The following is a 22,534-nucleotide window of genomic DNA, read 5'->3' as shown; positions in this document are numbered from 1 at the left end:
CACACCAACACGCACGCACGCAAGCACACAAACGCTACTACTGCACGTGCTCGTTTCCCGTATAATGAGCAGTGACATACGTCACTTTCTAGTAAAGAAATTGAAGCAGAACAACGCCAGGTATCGCCGAGTTTTCCTAACAATGCAGGTAAGGACATGCCAACATTTTCACTGACGGCTCACACTCTCCACGTCCAGTTTGTCATGCACATATAGACAATAGGCTCTCAGTTTCTTCTGATACACTGTTCTCTTTGGTTGGGTTTCATAGGCTCAGCAAGCAGAAGAGATTTTGAAACGCGGTTTGGTGGAGGTCAGACGAGTTCTAGCCAACCGTCTGCGTCACAGTTCCGTTTTTGTGTCATCATTTCTTGTCTGTACGTTTATTTACAGCCTAACGACTTTGCTCTCCAGTGTAACGCCTTTCTGGATAAGATGAAACATAGCAGCTCGTTTGATCTAGTGAAATCGATCAAGAAGTGAGTTCTAAATGATTTAATTGTGTAGTTAGAGAGGGCAAACAGAGGTGTGTGTTGTTTGTTGTACCTGTTTGTCAAGTAGGAATTGGTAAACACTTGGAATGTTGAGAATTGGATTATACAGTAAAAATCAAGAATTAAAAATTAAAATTTGAGTGGCGACAGGTATGTTGATGTTGATGATGATGTTGATGGATGATAGAATGATGATGTTGGCACTGTTATTGAGTGGTTGGGAAACGATATAGAGAGATGCCAATGTTTATTACAAATCGTAGAAACTAGTCACAAGACAAGAACAGGATGAATGTGAATCATGAATAGAGGCCACCGTATAGTGGATCGAACAACAGCAACTTAGTCTAGTTATCACAAGTCCGACCTTATTTATATATTATCATCAGTGATATCAATTTATAACATTTAATCTATAACAGACAAGTGTATTGGTATACAGTGTATTCTTGCTTATCTGACTCCCTGTGAGCAACAGATATTGAAAAGACGGTCAGATATGTCAGGGTTGCAGGGGGTTGTCAGCGTTGGAGCCGAATTTGGGTGTTGCTGCCCAGTACCTGGAGCCAAAGCCCTTGGACACCCAGATGCTTGCTGTGCACTAGTGTCAGCTCTGGTCACAACCGGCGTACTGCACGTGCTGTTATGGTACCCTCAGCTGTCATCTTCCGTGTAGCCTTGAAGGACCCAGAATCAAACTCTGACATGGCATTAACCGAGACTGGACTCCAGCAGAGCGACATATTAAATTTTTGGTTTTACTGTTAACTTGAAGCCTTCTGGAGCCAAAGGATCCGTGTCTGGAACCAAATTTGGCTCCATTGCCCTGGTAACAACACCCCTGTATGTGACAAGAATGGACATGTGAGATGTCTTTCCATCGTCATATTTTGTGTAGTGGTACTGTGGAATGATGTCTCGAACTGTTGAAGAAGTTGTATTTTCTTTGTTGCCAGCATGCTACAAGGTCACTTTATTAGACAAACGTTATCATTCTGCAGGACGATGGATATGTGGTCAAACGTATGAGAGGATACACTCACTGTACAATGGCATAGCGAGAGTTGTGTTATTGGTGGGTATGCTACAGTTGACAACATGAAGTTTTCAATTAACAATTATAACGTCTGCTAACTCTGTCTAGTTCAGAGATGTTAACGTTCAGCGTTTTCATTTGCAATGTTTACTTTGCTACGCTTTTGCCTGTTGTCAGTGAAAAGCAGGTTTATTTATTTCTACATACTATCTCAATTATTTAATTATTTTAGTGATTGATATCATAATAATTAATGTATTAAATCTACTTTTGTTTTTCAGGTTTATTACTGCGTTTCTCCAAGATGCAGATAATCCGATGCCAATCGAACAGCAAGTAGAGAAAATCAGGGTGTTCATACTGGTCTGTGCATACGAACATTACCATGTTTGGCATTCTATTAAATGTTGATCCTTACTGTCGAAACGCAGGACACAGCTGCTGCTATTGCCAAACACCCTCTCTGGCGTGGAGAGAATGCTGAAGAACTTGACATCACAAGTGAAGCTTTAGAAAGGTTTTAAATATTAATTTTTGAAATTTCAAAATGACAGTAATTGTTTGCGTTTAGGTATGTTATGCATAAAATACATAAAGCTGCATACTCACCCAAGAGAGAAGACGACCAACGAAAGGTCTAACATGTTAGAGTGGCATTCAGCATAAAGAACGTGATTTGTCAATTTGTGTTTGTAGGATTGTGAGTTTTCTTACAAGGTTCGGTCGCTTAAATTTGTGACGCCTGAGCATCTGGACATAAAGAATGGGTTAGTTGGTGTCAATTATGGTTTTCAATGCTGTAAATCAAAAGATTTTCGTTGACTTAAAATTTCTGTGACTTCTAAAAATTCCATTTCGGTAGTGATCTATTTCTGGTGAATCACCTCGGAAGGTTGAGACTCCTGAGGCTGAGGAGCTGGATGCACACACTAGGACTATATTTACACAGTTATGCAACACAATAGTAGGTGTGCACTAGTCTCGCATAGCCAGACCCTTTCCGCCTAATTTACCGTGTTCACGGGCATTGCTGTTGGCTCCTAGAGGTTTGACAACTTTTACAAACTTTGGGTAGAGATGCACTTAGGTACTTCATATGCCATATCAAAATTGCCAAAAATAGATCACCACCGAAAATTTCTTGGTATACAGTACATGATTTTGTCTTCACATTGTTTGGCTAAGATAGAGTTGCTCACAACATTGGATGTCCTACAGCTACTATAATCAATGGTGTAGCTTTTGTAACTTTTTTGGCAATTTTTGTATGCAGGAAACAGATGCAGTTGTCGTCAGTGTATTATGCAATAAGACTGACTGAGTGCCATTTATGTTTCTGTTGTTAGATTGGGAGATATTATGCATTTTATCTTTTTGTTGTTGACGAACGTGTGTGTACCTTGTACTTTTGCTTGACAAAGTTGAAGTGTTGTGCGTGTGTGGCAGTGCATGGTAATTAGCATTATGGTATCAAGATGTTGTGTGCTACATATATTTTATATGTTTTTAGTATTTTATGTATTTCTTTATTTTATATGTTTGTTTTATGGGTTTATTTTAAAATAAATAAATGTATTTTAACTTGAGGTATGGGTTACAATAGTGTGTCAGTGGACAGATGGATGGATGGACGGACAGACAATTGGAATGCAGGGAATTCACTCATTGCTGGTGTTAATTAGTGTGCCAGGTGGTGTGCTCATGTCCCTGGTGTTAATTAGCAGCACACTGCATACCTTTCAGTCTACAGTTGTGTGTGTGTGTGTGTGTGTGTGTGTGTGTGTGTGTGTGTGTGTGTGTGTGTGTGTGTGTGTGTGTGTGTATGTGTGTGTGTGTGTGTGTGTGTGTGTGTGTGTGTGTGTGTGTGTGTGTGTGTGTGTGTGTGTGTGTGTGTGTGTGTGTGTGTGTGCGTGTGTGTGTGTGTGTGTGTGTGTGTGTGTGTGTGTGTGTGTGTGTGTGTGTTTAGTTAAGTGCCAGATTGAACAGTGTCAGGGCGGTGCTGCTTTGTTAATCCGAGTACTTGACTTACATGCATGCTTGTAACCTAAGTTAGCAGTCGAGGGTTTTAGCACTTTAATGTTACTTCATTGATGAAAAGGCTTTGTTTTTATTCAATTTTGCAATATATTTGTGTAAAACTATTACAGTAGGACACCATTTATTTGACACTCAGTTATCCGACAACACGGATTATCCGACGGTGCATGGCTTGTCTTAACTGCGAGGCTGTGCACATGCTAGGATATAAGATTCCTGTACGTACAGTACTGTATCCGTGATCCACGTGTCGTCAAATTAGATGTGAAGCTCTAGAAACGGTTCTTCAGTACCAGGAAAAACAATCTGAAGTTTCAGTAAGCACAATGGTCCTACTGAATGGGCTGCTGATGAAAACTACAGCAAGAAGAGCGAAAGCATCGATCCAGACTAACATTAGTGGTTACTTTAAGTCTTGACAGTTCCCATTAGTGTTCTCCCTAGTCAAAGAAGTTGTACTGTATTAGTTTGTTACATGTACAATTAGATGTTGAGCTTCTTTACTAGGTATTCTGCAGTTGTTTTTCAAAATGCGTCAGTTATCTGACGTTTTCAGTTATCCGATGTCCTTTTGGTCCCATGCCCGTCGGATAAGTGGTGTCCTACTGTATTAGTGTTGAATCAGGGCAGATCTGAGTACATCATATACCTACACTGTGTTCATGTATGCTGTTGTCAGTGATGTTTAGAATGGTTGGTGTCAGATAACTGATTCGCTATCATCCTTTACATTTGGCTGCATCGCTTAACATTTCGTTTTGTGTTTTGTTTAGACCACTCAATGAAAGGGCATTTCAACTGGCAAGTGAACGTACGTGTACATATATACTAACAAACCAATTAGATGTTGAGATAATTAATTGGTTAAATTAATTAAAGTTAGGAATGTACAATACACAAGCTGTAACTTTGCCATTTGTGTAGATATAAGTGAGCTGAGTGCGTACAGGTCTCCTCGTGATAAGGTAACGTGTCTTATGAACTGTTGCACGATTATTTGCAGTAAGTATGTTTTCTGAGTTGTCACTGTTGTTTCGGTATGTTGTGATGTCTTGCATACTTTATTGTAGATCTATTGAATGATGACAGTGATGGAACAGTTAGAGGTGTGTGTGTGTGTATGTGTGTGTGTGTGTGTGTGTGTGTGTGTGTGTGTGTGTGTGTGTGTGCATGTGCGTGTGTGTGTGTGTGTGTGTGTGTGTGTGTGTGTGTGTGTGTGTACGTGTGTGTGTACGTATGTGTGTGCATGTTTTCTTGTAAGTAATGCTGTAAACTTATGGCAACACACCTAGGTGCAGACGATCTGTTACCAATGGTAATTTTTGTTGTCATAAAAGCTCAACCTCAAACATGGTGGTCAGACATAAGGTTTGTAATGAGCCAACATGCATATAAACTGTGTTTTAACAGTTACAGTCAAGTATTGTCTCTAATTTCAATGTTTGTTTAGATTTATACAACGATTTAGAAATCCACAAAAACTTTCTTCTGAAGCTGGATATTACCTCACACAGATGGTTGTGCACTAGACACAGTTTTGAAATTGCAAAGTTTTTATTTGTATATTTAGATGGGTGCTGTTGCATTTATTGAAAAGGCTGATGCTAAATCTTTTAATATTGATGAAGATGAGTTTGCCAGGTTTGTACGCTTTGGTAATTGTTGATTTGGAGTAATCACACTCACACACACGCACACACACACACACACACACACACACACACACCACACGCACACACACACACACACACCACACACACACACACACACACACACACACACACACACACACACACACACACACACACACACACACACACACACACACACACACACACACACACACACACACACACACACACCACACCACACATACACACCACTGTATATGGTTTTGTGGTAATGTGCTGTTGTTGTATCATCTTTAGACTGAGTAGCCATTCACTTTCAAGATTGTCACCTGATCCTATTCGTTCACAGTCTTCAGTAGCTGAACAGTTAAATGATACAAAGACAGGTATTGTATTGTATTGTATTGTATTGAATGGTGTTGTATTGTATTGTATTGTATTGTGTTGTGTTGTGTTGTGTGTTCTGTTGTGTTCTGTTGTGTCGTGTTGTGTTCTGTGGTGTGGTGTGGTGTGGTGTGGTGTGGTGTGGTGTGGTGTGGTGTGGTGTGGTGTGGTGTGGTGTGGTGTGGTGTGGTGTGGTGTGGTGTGGTGTGGTGTGGTGTGGTGTGGTGTGGTGTGGTGTGGTGTGGTGTGGTGTGGTGTGGTGTGGTGTGGTGTGGTGTGGTGTGGTGTGGTGTGGTGTGGTGTGGTGTGGTGTGGTGTGGTGTTGTGTGGTATGGTGTGGTATGGTATTGTACTGTACAGTTAACTATAATGCATTGTCTTGTATTGTACATTGTACAACCTGTGGCATGGGTCACGTCATTGGTTACTAAACTGACAACCCCAACAGATTCTTCTGGTATGGAGGATGAGTCTGGGCATCCTTGCAGAATGAAATAAAATATCTGATACAAGGTCTGTGAGAGACCACTCCCAGATGGTGATGACCTGTGGCATCACCCAAGGGCAGAGATTGACAAACCTATTGCCAACCAGTTGCTGCAGTATGACACTGCTGCCAGCATGTCTTGCCCTGTCCTTGCTCGCTGGACGGTATTATTGTTGTACAGAGAGAGAGAGAGAGAGAGGAGGGAGGGAGGGAGGGAGGGAGGGAGGGAGAGGGAGAGAGAGAGGAGGGAGGGAGGGAGGGAGGGAGGGAGGGAGAGGGAGAGAGAAAGAGAGAGTGATACTAGCCAATTGCAAAAGCTAGTTTCACTTCATGATTTTGCAAGCAGTTCTGTGGTGAATAACAACGGGATGATGTATTGTACTTTACTGCCAGCTATGTTTGCTGTAGCTTTACGTAAACACTACGCACTCATTGGTCTACTGACATATAGCATCTAATTTGCTACATCATATGTGAAACATTAGCTCTCTCGGCATGTTCCTTTCACGATATCTGTTTTACTCTGGTTTTGGGCACAATGTAAGGTTGCTTGTCTGTATTAATTGTGCAGTTTCAATACATTTTGTACGTCTAGTTTCAGTGAACGAGTTACACTATGGCATGGATAAAATTAATTATTCTGAATTTAGACATATGATATGACACAGAATATAGACAAAAGTGATTGAAAGGTGCTGTTTATGCGGTAGTTAGAATTTGTCACCATGTCTCCAATTGTTTCTTCTAGACAATTTGCCTTACAATAGACATTGCTTATTGTATTATCTCTAATATAATCACAGGTTTTCAGTACAGTTAAGTCTCCAATAAACAAGCACACTGCAGGACCTTATCCAAAGAATCATAAAACTACACATCACTGTAACTACATGAGTAGTCAAATGTAATGTATTGGATGGTAATAAATGATAGTGTAATTGTATTGTTAGTAATGTAAGCACAGTTGAGTTAAACTACACATTGGAATTATATAAGACACAGTCTTCAACAAAGACTCGTCTCTAGTAAAGACACATCTACATCTATCAGGCTCTTTGAAAACACCTGGACATGTTTATATTAGAGATAATATACGGTATTAGCAACAAGCATGCTTGCTAATTAACAATCATTGTGGTTACATGGTTGTTCTGATGGCACTGTGTAGTTTGTTTCTAACTGCTTTAGTTATTTACTGAAAGCGCATGGCCGAATAAAGACAAAATTTCATGGCAATGTGCCCTTTACAGGTTTTGCATTGTTTTCTAACGAGGCTGAACAAAGTACACACCAACATTGTTATGCACTAATTTTGCAGCATTTAAAATTTGTTATTTTGTTGACTGATGAGCATATCAAGTTGCAACATTGATATCAATGAATTAATTACATTTTCTACGCATTCTGCAGCACTTGTCGTATGATATTTAACGACTGGGCATTTTGCAGATCAGGAACACAGCCTCAAGATTGGACATGAAGATGCTGCATCTGGTCTTGCTGAAGATGAGCCGGTTGTTGTGCAGAAATTTCTTGAATCAAAGTCTGTAGTTTGCTTTGACTATGTGAATGTACTTGTTGCATTGCTGGTATTGGCAGGTTAGAGGAGCTCACAATTGGAGAGTTAGGCCATCTCTTAGAAGGTATCTTTACACACACACACACACACACACACACACACACACACACACACACACACACACACACACACACACACACACACACACACACACACACACACACACACACACACACACACGTTTGACAGTACAGGAGTTTGCTGTTTTCTGATTTGTGAATCATTTTGTCGTCCGTAGGTTACAAGGTACTTGCTGCCTTCTATCAAGAGCACAAGAAGAATGAAGCTTAGTTTGTTTTGGTATCTTTGTGCATAATTAAGTCATTGTGTAGTCATTGATGTTAATTAGCTGAACTACTGCGCCCGGAGATTTCCACATCTATTTTATGAGTTCTTTCATGTGAACTATTATAATTGCATTGTAATTGCAGCAATATGCTGGCTTAATTAAATTTGTAATATGGTACTTGCACTTCATTGAGAAAGCAATCTGTTTATGGAAGTATATGATGTTTATGTAATTGGAGTTGTTGTAATGTGTTTTGGCTTATGCAAGTTTTTGTGGTGGTGGTGGTGGTGGTGGTGGTGTGTGTGTGTGTATGTGTGTTTGTGTGTTTGTGTGTTTGTTTGTTTGTTGTGTGTGTTTGTGTGTGTTTGTTTGTGTTTGTTTGTTTGTTTGTTGTGTGCATGTTTGTTGTGTTTGTTTGTTGTTGTGTGTGTTTGTTTGTTGTTGTGTGTGTTTGTTTGTTGTGTGTGTTTGTTTGTTGTGTGTGTTTGTTTGTTGTGTGTTTGGTTGTTTGTTTGTTGTGCGTGTTTGTTTGTTTGTTGTTGTTGTTGTTGTTGTGTGTGTGTGTGTGCTTTGTAAGGAAAATGCACTACAGATATTTACAGAGCCGTAACCTTTACTGAAACAAAATTGATATTAAATTAGTTCACTTTGCAGCAGAGTAAGCTTCAATGTTTCACAAAAAAATGTATTCCATTACCTACTGAAAGGTACAGGCCCTAGGCTTTCAAGCCTAGTAAAACAGAAGTAATACCTAGTTATAAGAAACACATAAAATTTGTATTTCCTCTTCCCCTTCTCCCCCCCCCGGCTATATAATTACAATGTGTCCTTATCATGTGCAAAAATTTTTGTCTAATTTTACTTGACAAACTTTGTCTCATTTTACCCACGTGTGAGTGACAGTGCTAGAGTAACTGATATACCTAATTCATGATGCGTTTATTGATTCAAGGATTGGGTAATTTGAGTGTACAGCAGACCGACTGTATTGTACAATCCGGGAAACTATAGTATCAGGTCTACTTTTAGAATTCTATATTTGGGTATGATGACATGACATCATTGTGTGGTTGGTATATAAGCAGCGGTTCCCGCTTGCTGCTTACTTGACTGCGTGCAGACGCAGTGTAATTCATTTGCAGTCGCGTCGACGTGCACGATGCAGAACGTCAAGTGTGTTGTGGTGGGCGATGGAGCCGTCGGCAAGTCTTGCCTCCTCATTTCCTACACGACCAACGCTTTTCCCGGCGAGTACGTACCGACCGTGTTCGACAACTACTCGGCTAACGTCATGATCGATGGCAAACCGATTAGCATCGGATTCTGGGACACAGGTATGTGGCAGTATGTAGTGTATTGATACTTTGTATTGCGTAGTGCACGTTACTTAGATAAAGCACGCTATGTATTGGGTGTGTCTACACTTTTATACATATGTAGAACTCAATGAATAGCGTGCTTTATCTAAGTAACGTGCACTACGCGATACAAAGTATCAACACTACTGTGCTGTGTACATCCAATGAATAGCGGGCGTTATCTAAGTAACGTGCACTACGCAATACAAAGTATCAATACACTACAACAGTTAATCTCTAGTACAGTAACCAGGGACAGTAGTGAGCGCACGCTGCAATCCAATGAATTGGACGGGGCGTTGGTCTGACTAGAGGCATTAACTGATTCTAGCGCATGCACGCCTCGGGTTAAAGTGCAGGAATGAGTGTAACCTGATTTTTTTCTAATGGTGCCCGAACTGTGCATGACACCAATCTAAAGTTAATTAATGGTGCTAGTCATTAATATTAATACTAATACTTTGCATTTACTAAAATTAATAAATTACTGTTACTTTATAAACACAGACTAAAAGTGACAAAGCAAATTGGTTCCTACAGTTGCCTCAATATGTTTAAATAACCTTCCTACTCAAGAAAGTAAGTTGAAACTTTTTAGTGACTTTCGAGGTTAAATTGACATTCACAGTTTAGTCACGTGTGTCCACACCCTATCACTAGATCAGTGTGATTTTTGGGATCAGGTGCTAGTATTTGCACTGTTGCTATGGAAACATACAACAACCCTGAATCGAAGGGTATTTTATAGGTGTCATGTGCATACTTTCTAGGTCATTTGCACGTGACTTTTTGAATTTGTTCTAAAATTGTTCTTTTTGTTGAACTGTGTAGCCGGTCAGGAGGACTACGACAGGCTGAGACCATTATCGTATCCTCAAACGGACGTCTTCCTTCTCTGTTTCTCGGTCGTGAGCCCTACGTCGCTTGAAAATTGTCGAAGCAAGTGGATGCCAGAGTTGAGGCATTTTTGCCCAAACACTCCTGTTTTGCTGGTTTGCAACAAAATCGATCTGAAATCGGGAAGTCACTGTCGAAGCGACAAGAAAATCGTGTCAACAGAAGAAGGTTATAAGGTGGCAAAAGAGCTGGGTATGTATGTATACATAGAAAGTTTTGTATTATTATTAATCAATAATTAATGTGAAAATGATTGACTTGACAGGCTGTGTTGGTTACTACGAAAATAGTGCTTTGACTCAACAAGGTCTCAAAGCTGTGTTTGACAATGCAATACGGTCGGCTCTTAGTGCCAGCTCGTCTGGACCTGATCGACATGCCTGGCTACCATGGAAGAGGTGATATCTCATATTTGTTTGTCTGTAGTTATACTAACAGAAGATGTGTATTTGAAAGAGGGAAGAAGAAGGGCAGTCCGGTGCCACTCCCGCCTGCTCTTCCTCCCAGTGTTGATGCTCCTTGGGTTAATATCGAGACATCTACATATGCTAGTGATTGGAAAGCGATGATTAATAACCCAACGGCTGCTGACGTCGAGTTTAGAGTAGAGAGGAGTGTTTTTTATGCTCACAAGGTTGTTCTCTGTGCTGCATCACAACTGTTCAGAAATATCTTTCATATTCGTTCGGATGGAGCGGTTGATGTGTCTTCGGCTGGTGGTCAGGCGGCAAAGACGAAGTACAAAGCAAACAGGCCAATCAGTCAGGCCGATGTCGACGGTGGCAAGGTACCAGGATTTAAATACATTCAACAACGGTACGTGTAGTTTGCTACACAAGTAGTAGACATACTCATACGGATTCTATCGCTTGCTTTAGTAATGACGATGGGAGAACAATTTCAGAGATTTTTTTGTCTGACGACGTCCAAGCTGCATCTTTCAAAAAGGTTGTTGAATTTGTTTACACTGGCGTCCCATTACTTGAAGACGAGGACGAGGAGGTGGTTATCAGCGTTCAACAACTGGGAGACACACTCGACATGCCAGAACTCGTACAGATATGTCGTAATGTCAGAAACAGCGAAGAGTTTTTGAATCCGAGCATTGGTACGTGGATGAACGACCGATGCGGTGCCGCACTGAAGCAAATGTTTCTCAACAAACAACTATTGGCAGACGTGTCGTTCCTCATAGAGGGACAAGTGATTCCTGCTCACTCGGCCATCCTAACTGCACGATGTGACGTCATGGCGGCTATGTTAGGTGGCAGCTTTTCTGAGAGTGACAGCAAACAGGTCGGTGACTATATCACTAAACAACAAACAGCAATATGAATTACAGATTGTATTACAGGTCAGGATTGAGGATACTTCGGTTGAGTGTTTTCTCGCTCTATTAGAGTACATCTACTCGGACCACGCCCCTATTGAGGACACAGACTCGGTCGGTCTGATGATATTAGCCAATCGATTCTGTCTGTCTCGTCTCGTGACTCTCTGTGAGTTGTATATTACCAAAGAGGTGGAACGATGTACAGCAGAGTGTATAGCCAGATCGGACATCGACGTCGTCGGTTTGTGCTACTATACGTTCACTGAATTAAATCGAACATGAACTTGATTGTCGTGTTTCATAGGTTTACTGTTGACATCTCAAATGCACAATTCGCGTCAACTGAGTGAGTGGTGTTTGCACTTTATTTCTACCAATTTTACTGCATTCTTCAAGCGTTCGGATTTCAAGTTGCTGCAAGATGAGAATCTACGATACGTTAGAGAGCATCAGTGGCCTCCCGTCTCTTACCTGCAAGAGCTCGAACAGTATGAGAAAACGATTACTGAGACTCAGAAGAAGGAGGGCAAGTGTTGTATAATGTAAAGACTCGATGTTGGCGTTTGGAATAATTTTCTAAATTTATTGCAATTGGGATGTCGAGATCGGGAAGACTTTACAAGCTCGATATACTCTTAACTGTAGTTGCTGTACATGTGTAATAGATATTAAAGTGATGGAGTTGCAGTGAAATTATTGTTATAATTGAATCCAATCTATTAAGTCTCATTACAGTGTAACTACACTCAAATTTGCTAACGCGCGTTAACTAACACGTGGTTTGACAATGTCATATCTCGTTGTATTTCTTCTTGCTGCTCTCTGGGCACCATCTATCGCTAATGACCGTGCACTTGTGCTGTTGGAGAACCTTTCTATTAGGGAAAGTCATTCCATCTTTTTCGGGGCTCTAAAAGGTTAACCTGACTGTTTGTGACATCTTCGTTGTTTCATCGTGTTGAGATGTCTAATCGATGCTAGAGCAAGGCTTTACTCTATCATTCAAGATGGCAGACGACCCACATTTGTCTCTCATCAAGTATGGCGAATTTCTGTATGAGCATCTCATTGTCTTTGCACCATCCGCTACAGGTAAGTACGACTGTGATATAGGAAAGTCAGACCTGCCAACCTAGCTGAATCAAAATGCGTGAGTTTGCAGGAAAAATGCGGGAGTTTTAATTTTTTGACAAGTTTACAATAGCATTAATATCAATAAATTATATATATATCAGTAGATCGGTTTGTAATTTACATCAGCAACTGTCTGTAAAGCTATGGTTATACAATGCTAAGATGGTGTTATGTAGAATAGCTTTAGATGGTAGAGTTGATCCCAGTTGGGATCTGTAAGAATAAATATAATATAATATATATATATATATATATATATATATATATATATATATATATATATCACTGGTTGCTTGTGGATAATTCTGGGGTACGAAGAGAGCAGCGGTGTTCTTCTCAATCCATGGACAGACCAGGTGATGTTTTTCATCCCGACTTCTCTAACGGAAAGGCTGCTTATTTTGATATCTCAGTGCGAAATTCATTTTCTCCCTCACATGTCATCAATGCAGCTGTAAAGGCTGGTGCTGCTGCTCAAGCTGGGGAAATGGAGAAAGACGAACGCCACGACTCAAATGTTTCCTCGTATGGTTGCTTGTTCTATCCTTTGGTTGTTGAGTCATATGGAGTCTGGTCAGAACATAGTCTTAAACTGCTGAAGTCTATTGCCAAGAAGTCTACTCTGTCTACAGGTCACAGTTTCAGCCGAGCTATTACTAACCTTCATGAACAACTGTCTGTGAAACTGTGGCAATACAACTCTCGCATGATAACTGAACATCTAGATGTTTTGTCTGTAGCAAGTGTTTGTTGTGGTGTTTTTCAGTAGTGTTCCGTCCATTGGGCGGTTATAAAAAAAAAAAAAATTTAAAAAAAAAAAAAAAAAAATATATATATATATATATATATATATATTATCAAAATTTAAATATTTGCATGCTTCGTTGGAGTAGAAGCCATTAATTAATTAATTAATTACAGTACACTTAATAAGCAAAGTGCAACAAATGTAAAACACAGAACTTGTACGTACCACTGCCTACATTAATTAAATATAAGAACGAGGTATATACATATTCTTGCGGCTAGTTGGGACAGTCTAGATTCTATTGTTTTGTGGCCTTCTTTGATCGCTCTTCCAGCAATAGAACTCCTTGGTAGTTTAGGATAGCTAACCCATAGACATTGATATCCGGATATCAAGTATGTATTAAGTTGATTTAATTTAAGGGTATGGTTACACAGAACAGGCACGCCCACCAATGGTCACAATGCGGGAGAGTTGGCAGCTCTGGAAAGTCACGGGTTGTGTATTCAATGTGGTGGCGGTTCCAAGATTTTGTAAAGTTGATATTAATATTAACTACTGTATATGTAGTATTTTTGGTGAATTGGGTGGGCATGCTCGGTCACCTAATTCTAAGTTACACCTAAATTTAATTAGTGACACATAAAATAATGGTACAAAATCAATCAGCAACAGAGCTAAGTACTAAGTTATAAGTAATCGAGACGCCCCTAATCTGTCCACGTCCAATCGCTGATTTGCGCTGTCTGTACCTGGTGTATAGTCCTCACTTTCGACTTATTTTGGATGGAAGCAATGATTTCCATGTTTGCAGACTCACAAACGTTTTTGTTACTCGCCGAAGCATTTCCGGATGGATTGGGAAACCGAGTACTGTTGGCTCTTCAATGACCTTTTGCTTTTGGAAAGCTAAGACAACAGACACAGAGAATGTTACTGCACACTGAAGAAAGTACTCGAGCGTTGTAGCTAGAGCACGTGCCGGTCATGCATGACACACGTGATTAGCTTTGTAGGTCCTGGGAGCACTGTGTCATGTCGTGCATGTTGACATGTCTCGTGAGCTTACTTTGTACCAAATTTGTAGAATAAATGTTATACAGTAATCGGTAGCAATTTGTAGTTATATACTGCAGAGTGTCAACTAAAAACATGAAAGATACGAAGTTCAGATGCTGAGACAGTAACCCCTTGAAGACTTATCATCTGCTGTAGAACTTGTGGATTTGTTCTGTACAGTTTTACTGTGTTAGGCAGCCATGTTGTTGCCAAGTGTATAATAAAGTTACCAAGCAGACGATTATACTACGAGTCTCAAACAATGTTCATGAATACCCTTGGATCCACCATAACACACCCTTGGATCCGCTCTATACACACCCCTGAATCAGCTCTAGACACATCCTTGAACCACCCCCAAGTACACCCCTGGATCCATCGTACACACACTTGGATCTACCGTACACCCCCCTGGATCCACCGTACACACATCTCTGGATCTACCATACACACACCCTTCAGGGACCCTGGATCCGCCACTGCAGTGAGCATGCAGGGTGTGTTACAAATAAGTGACGGTGCGTGTTGCATATTACTACTTGCTTCTTGAAATCACATTCTACGTCTTGTCTAAAGGGCACATTCCAGACATTATGATATCCAACACGGTTTTCTGGTTTACAAAATAATCTCGTTTCTGTTCTTTACAATTTTGGAAATTATGGCTCTTTTGCTCTTATTGAAAGGCATTTGTTTATAACATAGAAAATTGGGTCTACAAATGGGTTTACACTGGGCAGTGTGAGGCTAACGATAGTTTGATTGACTGTTTGAATATTAGCAATTCAATTTGTTAAGCTTTGCTCGTAGTAGATTAACATGATGGCTTAACAAGAGTGTACGTTTGTATACAATTTTTGGCAGCAAATACTGTTATCGTAACTGTCAATAATGTTCTACCATTTCTAGACTTGGGTGGTGACATCGATGTGGCTGCAATCACAAATTTTATCGACGGTGGCGGAAACGTGATAGTTGCCGCTAACTCTGACGTTGGTATGAACATAGAGAATTAATATTCGTGTAGGCTAGTTAATGTACCGAATCGTGTTTGGTGTGCTTTCAGGTGACGTCATTCAAGAGCTTGGCACCGAGTGTGGCGTTGACTTTGACGAGGAGAAGACGTCGGTAATTGACCATTTAAATCACGATGTCTCGGATCCTGGATATGTAAGTTTGTAGTCATACCAACTTGTTTGTTTAGTACGGCGGGTGTTGGAATTTTGACCACGTGGAGTCATTTTCTTGTGCTATACTGAATGCTTCTAAAATCTTTTAGCGAATAATGATGTTGCAGAATTTGGTTATAACCTTACTGCCCGTTCACACTAGCAGATTTTACCGTGCCAGCACGGTTTGGTCAGCTCGGTTTGACTTTGTCATGTAGTGTGAACGCTTACCATGACGTGCTGAGAGGGCCAGAAACGTGCTGGCCCAGCTCGCTCCCATTTGCCATGCTGGCACAGTTTGGCTTGGATGTTTTGCGTAGTGTGAATGGTACCCAGGGCTCTCACTACAGCGTGGCACAGCGCCACGCTCCAGTAGGAGTGTACCACGCTCAGAAACGGTAGCTGGGAGTCCAAAGTTTTACAGCTAAGGAATGTTTGAGAATTCCATACCACTGAAACACAATACTAAAGGTGACAATAGCCACAAATCTAGGCAAAATAACGTGGGATGATAGCCTCGCTGCAGACATTCGCACAAGTGTTGATTGCAGTCCCAGATGCGCTTCTTCTGATTCTAGTCCCGGTTGCTCTTCCATTGATCCGGAAAGCACACCTCTTCAGGCTCTAGTCCAGGAAGTGTGCACCTACAATCTACTCCAGACTATTCATGACTTCATGGGTAGCAACAACAGTGGCCCACGTCAATCAATGCGTGACTAGACAAACTTTCTGTAGTTCGTCTACGAAACTTGCGCATGCACAATCGATGAACATCGCTAAGAAGGGCTTACTGGCGATTGAAGTTGATTTCCTTTCCAGGGCACTTGACTGTACGTTACATGCGATAGCTACAACACAAAGTCTACCTCACTTGAGATCGTCTCCAGTGAGCATGTCCAACTGTAGAGAGCAAAGACTGCTGCTTGTGTCGTGGAGCTGCTCATCCTGCCACGCTTCCAAAAATCTGTAGCGAGAACCCTGGTTACCGATCTGCAAGCGTATTCATGCATGCGTAGTGTTGCAAAATGTCGTGGTCAGAAGGAGCAACATTGTTTCTGATTGAATTGTGGATCAAAGATACCGTGTACAAGTGCATCTTGAGGGATGCCTCCGTACTAACTAGAAAGTCTGTGACATTATGAGCGATGTACACGTTGCGATTGCCTTCTGGTGTAATCTCCTTTTGGACCTGACACGCTTTGTTGATCTGGATTGCTGAATTGCTGTCAATATGGCAGCGAAAGCATACTGACAATAGAGTTAGTGTACGTTACGCATGGGTATACCCAGTGGCTCACTAGAGGCTTACGTAGTGTGAACGGGGCTGGCACTGTTTCATGGCAAGCGCCGGTGCAGTCTAGCTCGACACCTCTCGGCACAGTTTGCAAGTGTGCTAGTGTGAATGAGATATTAGATATAACGTGGTTTTTTCCTGGAATTGTAAGACGTAGCGGTCTGCTACGTCTTTAGCCTGGGCCGCTGCGTCTTGACAATGACTGCTATGCCATCCATCTTTGCGGCTAAGCCACTACATTTGTATCCTTGCTAGTCTAGCCAAGTTCTCTCCAAAGCCATGTAGTCGGAGGCCAGTCTTTGATGTAAATTCTTGTTCACATAATTTGTGTTCAGAGGGAATTGTGGCTGACAACTAGGCCTGCCCAGCAAAGGTGTTACTGTTAGTAAATTTAATTAATTTGATGGGAGCATCGCTTCTACTGTACCACTTAGATGGGCTTATAATGCAATTGGTGCAATGCAATGTGAGCATGCAGCACGACAGTTAGTACTTCACATTCAGTGAATCACAATTGCAGGAATTGAACTTGCAACTGAAGGAATCCAACAATACTTGTAGCCAGCCCCTCCTCTTTTTTTATTGGTGGACAGCGAAGATAGGGGAAGAGGTGTGTGTGTGTGTGTGTGTGTCTGTCTGTCTGTCTGTCTGTCTGTCTGTGTCATCTGTGTTACTGCGTAGTGTTGCATAATATTTCCCTTTTAGGGATGAGTTGCGTGCGTGTAAACGTTGATCTCTTCATCAGGTATGCAAACGACAAGAACCCTACAAGTTTGGCATGCACGGCATGCACGGCATCTGCAGCTGTTATGTGCATTTTAATTAGATATCACACTACAAACTGCAGAGAGGCCACGCTTCAAAAATTGGCCTCCTCGCTACGCCTTGCCATAAACTTGACTAGAACCCTGTATAAGGTTTTATAGTTGAGTGGTTAGCATGTTGTTTCGTTTTCACTGTTTACAACTTATCAGTCTATTAGGCCATACAAACTACATGTATAGTTTCGCGTCAGCGCCTGCATCACTCACAAACGTCCCGCATGCCTCTCCCCTAGACACCTGTGCGTGTGTCAGTCGCCATATTGTCATGTCTCCAACGTGTATCCACGCTGCAGCTGCCAGCACTGTGGTTCTGATGTGCGTCAGCCGGCATATTGTCATGTGTCCAACGTGTATCCACGCCGCAGCTGCCAGCACTGTGGTTCTGATGTGCATTATAGTGTGTAGTCACTTTTAAACATATTAAAGCTGTGAGCCTGTGAAACCTACTGACTACAATAACTTCTTAATATTAAATTATAAGTAGAAGAATGTGTTTGTATTAAACAGATACCACGTACACATGTACCGCCCTGCACCTAAATTCAGGAAGAAGGTGACGTGAAACTATATATGTAGTTTTTGTATGGCCTTATGCGTATTGTATCTCAGTACTTACTATCAGTAATCTGCCTAGCACCACTCGAACGGGTGAGTATCAATTAAAGTTGTGAGACTAGCCACGAATGTAGCCATATTGACTAAAGCCTGGTTCACAATATGACGCCGACGCTCAGTTGAGCGTCAAACTTCAAAGAAACCGCCTTGACATCGGCGGCATCCTTTGATGTTGACGCCGATGTCGACGCTGGAATAGTATTCAGCTCTATTGTTGACATCGACGTCGGCGTCAATATTGTGAACCAGGCTTAACATTGGGTTAACTGCATATTGATATTAAAATTAAATTGTTGGTGACAATGGCTGATGGATTACATTGATATTGATATTCTATTGTGTTTGTGTTTTGTTTCACGTCTGTTTTTATTGAATTCTCTTCTTTAGCACACAAAAGTTGTCGCCGATCTTTCTCAAGTGATCGATTCTTCGGTAATCGTTACTAATCGACCGACATCACCATTGCTCTTTTCTGGTGTTGGGTAACGATCACTTGGTATCACGACTGTACTAACTGTTTTAACTTATTTAACGTCTTTGTAGCATGACTGCTGACCCTGATAATCCTCTTGTGTTGGAGATTTTGACCGGGTCTTCGACATCGTATTCCTATACTCCAGACGACGATATCAAAAACGTTAGAGCTCATTCTAGTTTGTTGACAGTTTGGTTACTAATGTTTGTTGTGAAGTATCCTCATGCTGTTGGTCGAACTACTTTGCTCATCGCTGGCCTCCAAGCAAGGAATAATGCTCGTATTATTTTTTCTGGTTCTCTTGACTTCTTTAGCAACGAGTACGTAATGAGTGGGTTAGAATCATGGAAGATGTAACTGATCTGTTGTGTTATAGGTACTTTGTGTCACCCATACAAAAAGCCCTCCCTGGTTCTAAAAAGTAAGTTCTAGTCGTAGAACAACTTGGATAAGAGTTGTAAATGTGTTGAACATGAGACTGAGTTATTGATAGTCTGTGCGGCTACAACTCCCTGTTTTTAGATTTTTGTGCATTGGGTCACTCGATGTTTTCTTAATGGGTAGGTTGCTTGCATTGTTTCTGCTATGCTTATCCATGGTGTAGCGTCTAGTACAAACAGTCCGGCCCGGTTTCAGAAAATTGCACTTTTGCCAGACCCTCAATGACACCAACTCTTTTTAATTAAGGGTATAGCTGATTAAATAATTAACATATTTTTACTCACGTCAGTGCTTTGTATGTCTAACATGTGCTACATTGCCCTGCCCTTTAGCATGCATTAGGATGGACCGGTCATCAGTTGTTTTCTACACTCCAGCTGTCTCGGACACATACTTGTTATCTTGAGTTTCTACGTGCATCTTTGTTTCATAATTTTAGAACAGGTAAGGAATTTATATACAGATTAAGATTTCCTTTTTAGCATGCTTATGTGCATGGATGCAGCTGGACTAGTCACATTGCTGTGCACGTTTTCTGTACTTGGTTTGTTTCTGTTTGTCTGTTGATCTGCCTGTGTGTCTGTTTATCTGCCTGTCTGTTTGTTTGTTTGTCTGTCTGTTTGTCTGTCTGTCTGTCTGTATCTGTTTGTCTGCCTGTTTGTTTGTTTCTCTGTTTGCTGTCATTTGTTTGTCTGTATCTGTTTGTTTATCTTCTAGTCTGTTTGTTGGTTGGTTGTATGTCTGTCCGTCAGTATGACTGTTTGTCGTCTCTAAGCTAAGGAATCTCTGACAAGTGGAGCTTACATTCCTGAAGCTCTCGCACTTATGGGTTTGTCATTATGAAGGCAGAGATTAATTAAGTGCACTTGTAGGATTTCAGTTTGTTTAGTTTCTCTTACTTTAAATACATTGTAACATATCTCAAGTAAAGAGTAAAGAGTTATGTAAGGGAGACTTAGATTTGGTCATCGTACACTGAACAAGTTTGCATTAGGTATGAGAAATGTGGGAATGAAGAGCTAGTGATGTCATTGTCTCAGTGGGTATTTAAGAAACAAGGCGTTCTTCGTTATTCTGGTGTTATGCATCACAAGCAAGGAAGCAGTGATCCACCAGTTGCATACACTGTCGCTGACGATGTGGTGGGTGGCTTTCTGCGTTTTGCAGTGTCATTTTGGATATGATGGTATCATCTGTTGTAGGAATATACGATCAATATTGAAGAGATGGTGAATGCCAAGTGGGTGCCTTTTCAGGCAAAGGATGTTCAAATGGAATTTGTCAGGATTGATCCATTTGTGCGTCTCAATCTTAATGTTTCCAAAGGTATTGTGTGTGTGTGTGTGTGTGTGTGTGTGTGTGTGTGTGTGTGCATGTGCATGCGTGTGTGTGTGTGTGTGTGTGTGTGTGTGTGTGTGTGTGTGTGTGTGTGTGTGTGTACAAGTTTGTGAGCATTATAGCTATATGTGCATGTCTTGGTATTGTACTCTTTGTATCTTCAGTCGATTGCTAGGCTATTGGAGTTTGAGGTCTTCGTTTTATCAAGTAACTATAAGTACTGTACAGTTGAGTTAGGCCATATGAGCAGGTCTATTTGTCTCCAATCATGCTGTTTTTGAAATTGAATAGACGTACCCTTTAACAGTTGTAGTAGATGTGCCACATACTATACAAAGAAATTAAAGATAGATGTTATGCAGCAACAAGTGTGGATGATGGTGCACACATCATACTGCTTTTACGAGCAGCATGTGACCTGAAGCTCACATTGGTTATCTACAGACATTTGAGCTACTGAACTTTGGTACAACTACATCTTTGTACAGCGAGCAGACTGTAACTAACCTGGGTAGTCTTCTACGTTGTGTGATATCATTGTAGTTTGATGTTTAGTTGGGTCTCTGGCTTAAGGACGTTTTCGTATGAACTCGTGCAGACACAGTGGATCTCGTGCAGGCACAGTGGTCACTTTGTGGCATACGACTTCAAAGCACACATGAAAATGTCAGTTATTGCTTTGTAGGGTAAATTAGTTGATCTGGTCCTGGGAGCCTTATATTTTTTCTGAGGTCAACACCGATGGAAATTTTGACAATCGATAGGCAAGATATAACATTATGGTTTAAATCATTGGTAAAAACAGTGCATTGTGAAAGAGCATTAAAATGAGGAAGACAGAAATGGCATGAACACATGAAACATAAAGCCAAGGAAACTTTGGTATCCAGACACTATTACAAGAGGCAGTCACAGCCTTATTTCCATAACCATCTTAATGTGTGGTCACATGCAAACTGCTTTTCTTACTCTGTATCCAAACATGTATACACCTTGTCGTTTCACTTTAATGTTTCAGTGCAATGGATACAGAATATGAGCTAAAACAGCTAATCTGGCCTGTTGCCTTGTTTAGCTAGCAGTTTCTTTACTTGTCTCCCTTTACTTTTTTCGATTCTTGTTTTGTAGATGGTCGTTTCCAAGCCCTATTCAAGCTGCCTGATGTGTATGGAGTGTTTCAGTTTAAAGTTGACTACAAACGTATCGGTTACACCAACCTGTACTCAACCACTCAGGTCTGGTTTGGTCCATTCATCTAAGTTTGTTTTACTGCAACAAATATTTCTTTTATTGTAGGTATCTGTGAGGCCCTACACTCATACGCAGTATGAACGTTTCATTTTCTCTGCTTATCCCTACTATTTCAGTGCTTTTTCAATGATGTTTGGGCTGTTTGTGTTCAGCATGGTGTATTTACACCACAGGGATGATCCGAAAGACAAACTTGACTAACTGGGACTTGTTTCTGTGCTGTTGTCTGTATGTTTGACCATAGAATGGGCAGTACTGTAGTAAATTACAAAGCTGTGTAGTACTACCAAGTTCCATATTTACTGTTTACATAATGGGTTGTCTGTTTAGAAACAAGGGCCATTATTCCAAAGATGGAGTATTACTCATCTTGCAGTTTTAATATTTTTAGTCACCCACCTGTTACAACAACAATCCTGCTATTTACTGAGCAATACCGATGTAGTTTATCTATGTATTCTACATAGCCAGGCTCAGACTTTCAAGTTCATCTTGCAATGTCCATAGTGGAGAGAAGATTTGCTGGGTTTTAGTTTTAATGCCAGCTAACCATGTCCGAGGAAGTGTATAACGAAGTCATTGAAAGAAGCCTGCATTTGTTTAGTTTGGTAAATGGTACCAATAATGCTGTGAGGCGGCCTGCTTCCTCATTAAACATACA

General features: G+C 40.9%; 3 protein-coding genes and 1 long non-coding RNA gene across 4 annotated transcripts; all 4 read left to right on the top strand.

Annotated features, from left to right (window-relative positions):
- Positions 1 to 41: 41 nt before the first annotated feature.
- On the top strand, positions 42 to 8,166 carry LOC134182740 (uncharacterized). Its single transcript, XM_062650175.1, has 17 exons — positions 42 to 148; positions 272 to 313; positions 394 to 479; positions 1,812 to 1,893; positions 1,962 to 2,047; positions 2,102 to 2,165; positions 2,227 to 2,297; positions 4,341 to 4,378; positions 4,492 to 4,569; positions 4,638 to 4,673; positions 4,860 to 4,935; positions 5,018 to 5,084; positions 5,138 to 5,208; positions 5,496 to 5,584; positions 7,519 to 7,612; positions 7,669 to 7,712; positions 7,887 to 8,166. The coding sequence occupies exons 1-17, from the start codon at positions 65 to 67 to the stop codon at positions 7,937 to 7,939; spliced, it is 1,161 nt and encodes a 386-aa protein (XP_062506159.1). The 5' UTR covers positions 42 to 64; the 3' UTR covers positions 7,940 to 8,166.
- Positions 8,167 to 9,009: 843 nt separating this feature from the next.
- On the top strand, positions 9,010 to 12,270 carry LOC134182739 (rho-related protein racA-like). The gene is made up of 7 exons (XM_062650173.1): positions 9,010 to 9,271; positions 10,127 to 10,384; positions 10,458 to 10,590; positions 10,649 to 11,008; positions 11,071 to 11,488; positions 11,547 to 11,766; positions 11,830 to 12,270. The coding sequence occupies exons 1-7, from the start codon at positions 9,097 to 9,099 to the stop codon at positions 12,069 to 12,071; spliced, it is 1,806 nt and encodes a 601-aa protein (XP_062506157.1). The 5' UTR covers positions 9,010 to 9,096; the 3' UTR covers positions 12,072 to 12,270.
- A 30-nt stretch (positions 12,271 to 12,300) lies between these two features.
- LOC134182127 (dolichyl-diphosphooligosaccharide--protein glycosyltransferase 48 kDa subunit-like) lies at positions 12,301 to 22,210 on the top strand. Its single transcript, XM_062649475.1, has 12 exons — positions 12,301 to 12,442; positions 12,507 to 12,617; positions 15,376 to 15,462; positions 15,533 to 15,636; positions 18,756 to 18,850; positions 18,912 to 19,005; positions 19,060 to 19,163; positions 19,220 to 19,264; positions 20,279 to 20,426; positions 20,487 to 20,610; positions 21,751 to 21,857; positions 21,919 to 22,210. The coding sequence occupies exons 1-12, from the start codon at positions 12,313 to 12,315 to the stop codon at positions 22,072 to 22,074; spliced, it is 1,305 nt and encodes a 434-aa protein (XP_062505459.1). The 5' UTR covers positions 12,301 to 12,312; the 3' UTR covers positions 22,075 to 22,210.
- On the top strand, positions 12,951 to 13,514 carry LOC134182128 (uncharacterized). Its single transcript, XR_009970274.1, has 2 exons — positions 12,951 to 13,232; positions 13,292 to 13,514. It is a non-coding gene; the product is annotated as an uncharacterized LOC134182128 (long non-coding RNA).
- Positions 22,211 to 22,534: the final 324 nt, after the last annotated feature.

The sequence above is a fragment of the Corticium candelabrum genome, chromosome 7 (assembly GCF_963422355.1).
Source record: "Corticium candelabrum chromosome 7, ooCorCand1.1, whole genome shotgun sequence".
NCBI classification, from domain to species: Eukaryota; Metazoa; Porifera; class Homoscleromorpha; order Homosclerophorida; family Plakinidae; genus Corticium; species Corticium candelabrum.
This window is presented reverse-complemented; position numbering and strand designations above follow the sequence as displayed.